This window comes from Limulus polyphemus, unplaced genomic scaffold (assembly GCF_000517525.1).
Source record: "Limulus polyphemus unplaced genomic scaffold, Limulus_polyphemus-2.1.2 Scaffold2567, whole genome shotgun sequence".
Classification (NCBI taxonomy): domain Eukaryota; kingdom Metazoa; phylum Arthropoda; class Merostomata; order Xiphosura; family Limulidae; genus Limulus; species Limulus polyphemus.
The window spans coordinates 72,545-81,494 of record NW_013668177.1 but is presented as its reverse complement, the minus strand read 5'-3'; the positions used below and the strand labels follow the sequence as shown (position 1 = coordinate 81,494).

Here is an 8,950-nt window from a genome sequence, read left to right as displayed (position 1 = left end):
GAGAGAAATCTAAGATCCTTTTTTTTACCAAAATCTATTTTTAAATAAAATAGAAACAAAACTGTAACACAAGTGTAGACTAAATGTTACATTCATGAACAACAGGTGCTTATTTTGTTCAAAAAATTACCAATAAAAATGTCTCTATCTTTTGAGAATAAACTGTAAATGTTTTTTATCTTATTATTTTTAAGTGTATTAATGTGAAATATTTTCCACGGTTATAATTTTTGTAAGTGAAAAATTTTAAAAGTAAGGCAAAGAAGAATTCAAAACTTATATCATAATTAAAAGAACAAAAACCCTTTCCAGATGGGTCACAGGTGAAAGGCCATGTCATCGCATTTGTTGACTTGCATTAAAAATTTTATTGAACTACTTACTATTTCATGAATTTATGTCAATAAGATTGGTATCAAACTGCAGACTATAATTCAAATTTTTAGTATTATATCTTACTCAAAGTCTTAACTTAAAATTAAATATAATATAAACAGTTAAACATAAATTTTTGTTTGTCACGTGGTATGTTGAATGCAGCACTGGTTCAAATCAGATGTTTGTGATGTCAAAATACTAAGTCTATAGTTTCGTACGAATTAGAAACTCAAATTACCAATATTGACAAGCTAGAATACAAAATAAGAACATCTTATCTTTTCTATTTGCTAAGATATTGCTCACATAATAAATCAAACACAGTGGCACCCCACACACCTCTTTCCATTTTTAGAAATGCTTCCTTATATACAATTACTTCTATATATGACATGAATAACCAATGGAAAGCTCAGAATGTCCCCGTAGTGGCTTTTTCAGTCATTTTAATAGGCTTGGATGCCAGTTCTTTCTTTTGAACCAATAATTCAATATTTTTAGACTGAAATACAGCTTAGTTATTAAGCTTGATAAATTACAGTGGAATTCTATGGTATTGATGTAGTAATTTATGATTTTTGTTGGTTACTCAACTGTATATATAAAAGCTAAAAAAATTATTTTGTTTCAAATCCTCCACGTGCAAAATTTTAAAAGCCTTAGCAAACTACATCAAGCAGAACAAAGGTTGTAACTAAAAGAAATAATTGTTTGCTTTACTTTTTTATTTACTGTTCTGTCTTAATAAAAACAAATTTAAGAAATTATTTCGAAATAGCAATAATATATATACGTATATAATGTATAATAATTGAAATATGACTATTTTTACAAAATACTAGTCTACTAAAACACAGCCAAGACAGGTCACTTTGTAAAGACTAAAAGTCAGTTTTATATTACTGTTACAGTTTGAAAACTATCTGAACAGTATAAAGATTTCATATGTGAAATTTGAAACTTTTATGATGACAAAAGTATTTATAATCTTAAAATGAAAATTATCTTGCATGTTGGATAGGCAACATGCAAAAAGAAAAAAAAGCATGTGAAAAATATTGTTTAAAAACCTTAAGTCTTAATAACAAAATTTGGTATTTTGCATATGAAAGCATTGTAATGTTTACTGATAATCTGCCAAATTTCCTTAACATACGCTTACTAATTTAAAAGTTATAACACAAAAACTATAACAAGCATAAAATAGTTACGAGGTTGGTCCCAGAGACCAAGCCCATGCTGAAAGAGTTAAACAAGACACTGGTTAAAAATAGTAAAAATAGTCTATTAAGCCTTAGTAAAACCAGGTTAAAATATTACATAATCACCTGAGGATAAGGCTCCACAGCTGTATGAAGTGTTCTGGCAAGTAACTCAATGCAGAGGATAAGGATAGCGTCATCTTTGAAGCTGACAGAATGATGAAATAACATTTTTAAAAATAACTAGTAAGATCAATTATATTTTACTACAAAATGTTTTATATAAACCTGAAAGAGCAAAGCATATATACAAAACTTTTAAGGTTTAAAGCATACTACACTATGCGGCAAGTTAGAATTAGATATCAAACACTGCAAGTTGGTTAATCAAACCTTGAAATCTATTAAAATTTCATAACTTTTCATGACTTTGAAATTAAAGTTTTGTTTTGGGATAAAACAAATAACATGGTTTACAAACTTATTTCTTTATTTCTTTTAATAATTTTAAAAAACACAACATTTTCGAATGAAAAAGTGAAAATGGATTTCATGTCACTGTTTTTTTGTAAATACATATATTTGGAAGTTTATATTCATTAAAAATCGTTCCATGATCCAATACAAAAAAAAGGCAGTGTAACTAAGAGTCCAGGACTTATGTACACAGAAAAACCAAGTTCAGTCAAAACATCTCTTGATTATTACAGACTCTTGCTACGAGGTCAGTCAAATTGACCGACCTTGTGACCATTTTGTACTTGTGCATTTTACAGTGTAGCATTAAATTTTAATATTGAAAGTCATGTAGGGATGATCTATGCATAGCAGTATCATCCTTATATTCTTGTTTGCTTATTTTTGGCACTGCCATCCCTACATCATTTTACTTTTACAAAATGTATTTATTAAGTGTATAAATGCAGTAGAAAAGGATGTTAGAACAATCCAAAGCATAGACATCTGAATGACAGTAATCACAGGTGAAAAGAAGAAGAAATTAGGTGAGAGAGAAAGAAAGTACAAAAAGCAAGAAGCCAACATCTTAAACAGAGCATGCATGAGTGTGTGGAAAACCACAGTGAAGTCTCAGTCAAGCATTGGAGTCAGGAAAAGAGGTCAGAGAAGAACGAAGGAGCAGAACATAGTAGATGAGACAGATGAAATACAATGGACATGATCACCCAATAAGCAGCAAAGGCAGAAACTGACAAACCATGGAAGAAAGACCAGGTAAAAAGGCATAAAAGTGGTTCACAGTATGATGATCAAAAGGAAAGTAGTGGCAGAAAAGAGCCAACAACAATAGACATGCCAATTTCATTAATAGACAGATATAATGGAATGGTGATAGGAATACGCGAAGAAGAATGCCACACAATTGGAGACTCTAGCCAGATGGGTGACAGACCAGACAATACCCACATGTGAAGATTGAAGGACGTGCAAGAATGAAGAAACAGAGTAGATATAGGGTAAAGGAAAGGGGGAGGGTCTGGATTCTAAGCAAATAAACAAAGGAAACCAAGGCTGAACTGGCTAAAGATGTGCCAACAATAACACCTGACATGAAGTGTCACATATCAAGACGAGGACCCAGGGGAGAAGATGAAGCAGGGGGAAAAGGCCTTGCTGAGAGCATTGACAGCCAAAGGATAAGAAACAAGACCATAAGAAAGGAAGCCCTGAGTTGAGAATTGATGCAAAAGTATCTTTTAGAGGCGTGCCCAACCAAGAGCAAACCCCACAAAAGACCTGGATGTGTAGAAACTATTCCATTGGTAGAATGTGGATCGAAGAAGAGAGGCAGTCCACCATCAGTTTCTTACCTCCCAGCAAATGACAGACAACAAAACAAAACCAATATGAATGGGCCCAGAAAAGTATGTCCAAAATAAAAAGGTCCTGAAATGGGTGCCTCCTGGACAGTTGGTGTAAGAAACAACTGTGGAATTGACAGAGTGGATCATGAACAATTTGATCCACCAGTAAGAGCAGAAATGGGAATATGTCTGACAAACAGCAAGAAGTTCAAGCACATTGATGTGGAGTGAATGCTCACTCTGTATCCAAATGCCAGAAGGCATTTTCTCACCCAGAGATGTGCTTTAATAAAAGAGGGAAGAATGAGTAAAGAGACAGATTTGGTTTGGGAGTTGGTAATGGAATGCCGGAAATAGCATGGGCGCAATCCAGTCACCATGACAATTCCTCTAGGAGAGGAAAGGTTCACAAATGAGGAGAATGGAACCCAAGACAGAAATCATTGGATCCATAAGGTCTGCAGGTATAAATGTGTTAAAACTACAACTTAAACTGCAAAACATGTATCATCTCACAATCATAAATAAACTGTTGTCAACCCTAGAAAATGAGACATAACCTGAAGATACAATCAACTTAAATAAACCATTTTTTATTATGTTATACCAAATATCCCTAGCCTCTCATGTGCTATCCAAAAAATGGTTAAAAACAACTAAAGAATACAACATGATTTTGATGTTAAAGGATACTTGTATCAAATTTTATGTAAAAATTAGTGGTAATTCTTCCATTGTAAACACTGGTCAACAAATGTCTATAAGATTAAAAGAACATTTAAAAGCTTTTTCCCTTGTGTTTGAGCACATGATTCATAACAAAAACAGACCAAAAAGTAAAATAAGCTTTATTCATTAAGAAACAAAAAAGCTAGCATTAACCAGTAGTATTCAGGTCTAAAATAATATTTATTTTAATTTTCCCTATTTAAAAGGTGTGTTTGACTTGCTTTTATTTTGTTGCCTAGTGATGTAGTATTGCTCTTGATACTGCAACACTTAATGGTTTCATTTCATTATTCAGTTTATTCACCTGACAATGCTATGTACACCTCGCAAAAAGTAGTTTTTAAAATTAAAATAAACTTGCTTTATCTGTAAACAAAGCTTAAATTTTCACGGTCTTGGTTAGATAGCAGTCTTTATTTAATTCATGAATCACACATTTCATTAAATATTCAAGAACTATTACAATGTTACCTGCTACTAGATAGACTATTCATGAATAGAGTAAAGACTAAATGGATTTCCATAGAAGGCAAAAAAGTAAATATCTATTAATCAAACATTTTAATGTACCAAAATAATGTAAGTTCTCTTCATCAAAAAAAAAGTTCAATTAACTTACATATTATTTTATACACCAATAATCTGAAATTATACTCAAAATTCATAATACAAAGTACTTTAAAATATGATGGTTTTTAAAATATTCTTTACCAAATCCAAACTTTTCTCAATAATAGTAGTGTTCTCAATGTGCTTCTGGAGAAATTTTGTTTTCTAAGGACAAGTTGTATTATACACATTTAATCACAAGATAATTGTCAAGATTTACTTTACATTGTTTTAGAAAGAGCTAAATCTGAGTAGCTATTTTGTGCAGTTCTAGTAACTATTCAAATTGTTTAGAAAGAGCTTAATCTTGAGAGTGATCTTGCATAGTTTTAATAGTAACTATTTATTTCACATTGCCTAGAAATAGTTACAGTAATTCTTGATAATTTGCCAATGCTATCCAGTACCTAATCAATTCACATTGCACAGAAACAATTACAGCAATTCTTGCCAAATATCTTGTTTATTTAAGTAGATCTTCACTTCATACTATTTCAAAGCAGTTACAATAACCTTCAATTACATTTTGTACTCTAGTAGCTATTTTGTTTTAAAACAGTTAACTTGACAATCTTCTTTGAAGTTTGGAACAAATAAAATCACAATTCATAATATTTATTCTTCTATTGTGATGGTGCCTCAACATCATGATTACACTTTTAATAATAATACAGCATGACATTTTTATTACATAATTTCTTCCTGTTTGTTATTTTGGAATTTAAATATATGAATTCTATAATGGGCAATAAAATTTTAAATCAGATTTGGGCAAAAAAACATCAAGAAAGTTTAGAATATTAAGTATTCCTATCACATTTTAACCCCTTTTAGATGCAAGATACCTAATTACGTATCAGCACATACCCTTGTATGTTTAATTGCCGTAAGGCAGTGAATACAAAATCCCTGATGACAAACAGCCAAGATCCTCCAAGGCCAGTCTTAAGCTCTGGAAGAAGTAGTTCACTACACAATAAATACATCAACATGACCCTTTGTTTTTCATGGGTCCTGTGTGCCTGAGAGAGCTTAACTCTTAGAGAAAGCAACACCTGTTGTATGCTGTCCTGTAAAAAGATTTATATAGTTGTAAAATATCTACTTGTAACTCACAAACTAGATAAGAAGTAATTACATATTCTAAACACAGCTTAAGCTTCAATCTACATACACATTATAAACATACAAAATGGCTATTTTTATTTCAAAAAATAACACCTGTCAATAAGCACAAAACCAACAAACTAAAAAGAATACGAGATGAGCCTTATCATGAAACTAGAATGCCACTAAAATAATATCTAAAGCCCCCCCCCTTCATACAAAAACTAATATGAGATTATTATCTCAAACCTACAGATAATTTTACACACAAGCTGTTGGAAAATTATTTAATCCATCTGCAGGTGATAATTATAGTCTTGTTACTTAAATATTATGAAGCATTATCACTTTATGATAGAAAATTAATTGAACTCCATTATTATGCTCACTTAACTTCAGTTGAAGTCTATTTATTAATAGACTTTCCTTTATGCACAGTTCCCTTTCATTATTCACCATTGTTAAGACCTTAGTACATAGGAGGAGGTTTTGATATGACTTAAGTGATTTATGGTGTGAGAGATATACCAGAATGCTTTTTAAATAGGGTATCACTAGCAATATAAAACAGTTCTCTAGAAAACTTCCCCAAGATTTAGTGGTCTAAGTAGGAATGTAAATCTAGCTTAATGACCTCATAGGAATAAATTAATCATTTTTCACTATCAACATACATGTATATTAGAAAGTTAAGAAGATTAAAAAGATAAATACACAAGTTGTGAGAAAACAATGAGAAATAAGTTGGAGAATCAAAATAAAACTTCTTTATTAGTCCTTTCCAGCCTAGTATCTTATATTTTACAGAGCAAAATGATAATAATATATTTTGAAAAATATCTGTCTGATCTCTCCTTTCAAATCACCTACAAAATGAAATTATAGCTGAAAAGTTAAGGTTGAAAATTTTCTTTTTACTTATTAACATTTGTTTTAGATAAAATAATTTTGAAAAATCCAAACTGCTAGCATTAATTTTTGATTGGTGCTTTCCTGTTGTAATTCTTTATTGAGATGATGAAAATCATTAAATTTCTCACACGTGCAGATATAATTTGTCAGTGTATCAAACAAAGCCAGAAATCTCTAATATTTTGTACAAATTTGTTGCAAATTGTTTCTACATTTACTTTTTTTGACTACTCATAAGTTTCAAAGGTTAATAAAATCACAAATGTATCACTTGAAGGCTGGGAGTATTTTTTTTCTCATAATCTATTTGCAGTAGAGCTCCCTTCTTCCTTACATGGATGGACAATTTTTAAATTTTTACTTACATTGTATTTGAGGCTATAACAAAAGTTTTGTATTAGTTGTACATCACAGAAAGTGTAATAATTTATTTCATTGTATTTTCCCTGTATGTTTCTTTATTTTGTTGAAGTAATTCCTTTGGCAGTTCATTTTCTGCATACAAAAACTCTCCCTGTTGTGATATAAGGTTTGAATGGCTGTTTCACATGAAGATCATTTGGCAGAGGCAATAGTGGGATCTTTTTTATGTTTTTTACTAAGCACAAAGCTACACAATAGGTTATCTGTGCTGCACCCACTGCAAGTATCTAAACCTGTCTTTATATGCATTATAAGCCCAATGACTTACTACTGTGCCATTAGGGAGGGATACTTTTTGAAACAACTTTATATGATGTATAAAAGAATGTCAGAGTAAGTTTTAAACATAAGTAGAGTAAGATAAATACTTCCTATTTTAACACTTTAGATGATATTCTTTACAACAATTTATTTAAATAATATGGACTAGCAGATGATGTCATTTTGCCTATTGATATTGTTGCTGTATATGGATGCATGGAAAGAGGCTTTCAGGTCAAGGGCCATAGGCATAATGGCATAGTATATCCTACATAATGTAGCAGTTATTTCATTATAAATCATAAGTTGTCCAAAAATAAATAAAACATATATTTTAAAAGGCACTATGGTGATTGTGCTTTTGTTTGAAGTGTTTGTGTTTCAGATTTGATAATGTTTATGAGTTATTTTTTATTAATGTAATGTTACTAGGCTGTTAGAAAAGATTAAAGAAAATATCTACATGTTCAATAATGATGACTTTTAATGTTGTAAAAATCAGAAGTTACCAATCCTATGATACTTTGAAAATGGAAATTAAACTGATCTATCAGCCTAAACGATTATCTCATCACCATAAGTAAACCTAATTTAACCAAAAAAGGGCAAAATTAAACTAACCTTTTTCTGACAAAGAATGTGCACTAAACTCTCCGGCTGGTCTGATCTGAAACATGTCATGAGATATTTCCATGTTTCACGAAGAACATTGGCCGAGAAACATGGGGGGTTTGCTGGAGGAATGCTTCATAAAAAAACAAAAGGAAAATTATACATACACATATATGCACACACAAACACATCTTAAAACTGGAAGACATTAATAAGATAAATTTCTTATCTTCCTCAATATAGGCCATTTTTTAATTCAACTTTGACTTTCCCAATCCCAATACAACATCCCCAGTTTTGATGTGAAAAATCTAGTCACTTGAGCCAATAGCTTAGAAAATGAATGCATTTATTATGTTATTAAATAATAATGTTCATATAATTTCATTTATAATAAAAAAGACAAACACGAACATTCTTTAAGCTTAATCCATTAAGTAACCATGAAAATGATGCCAGAAAATATTAGAACGAGCATTTTCTTTCAATATTAAACATTTCACTGTGTAATAAAGAACTATGTAGAGGTGTTTGAATCAACCAACTAGAATGTTCCTTATCCTTCTTTCCTAGGTAGGAAAGACAAAGTAATCATAACAATATTACCATGCTCACTGCAGATACGATAATAATTTTCTATTATTACAAAATTCCCAATAATAAAATAATTTACAATACCTAAGATATTGTAACAAAACCATCCTTTCACATACCACTGAACAATAATGTCATACTCATCAAAGTCTGACTGGTCTTCTTGCAGAGTGGATAATAGGTGGATGATTACTTGGTCTAGCTCCAGAATGCTCTCCATGACCTGAAAAAACAGCATAGCATCACTTTCAGAATTGAAGTGTGAAGAGATTCAAAAGTTATATATATATATATATATAT

The 8,950-nt window shown here is 30.8% G+C and overlaps 1 protein-coding gene across 1 annotated transcript in view; it reads right to left on the bottom strand.

Moving 5' to 3' along the window:
* LOC106467321 (serine-protein kinase ATM-like) overlaps positions 1 to 8,950 on the bottom strand; it is a 158,523-nt gene that overhangs the window by 80,144 nt on the left and 69,429 nt on the right. Inside the window, exons 26-29 of the mRNA XM_022395484.1 lie at positions 8,770 to 8,873; positions 8,066 to 8,189; positions 5,609 to 5,811; positions 1,707 to 1,788 (exon numbers count right to left, since the gene is read on the bottom strand). Coding sequence (XP_022251192.1) covers positions 1,707 to 1,788; positions 5,609 to 5,811; positions 8,066 to 8,189; positions 8,770 to 8,873 — 513 coding nt within the window. The remainder of the gene's footprint in view (positions 1 to 1,706; positions 1,789 to 5,608; positions 5,812 to 8,065; positions 8,190 to 8,769; positions 8,874 to 8,950) is intronic.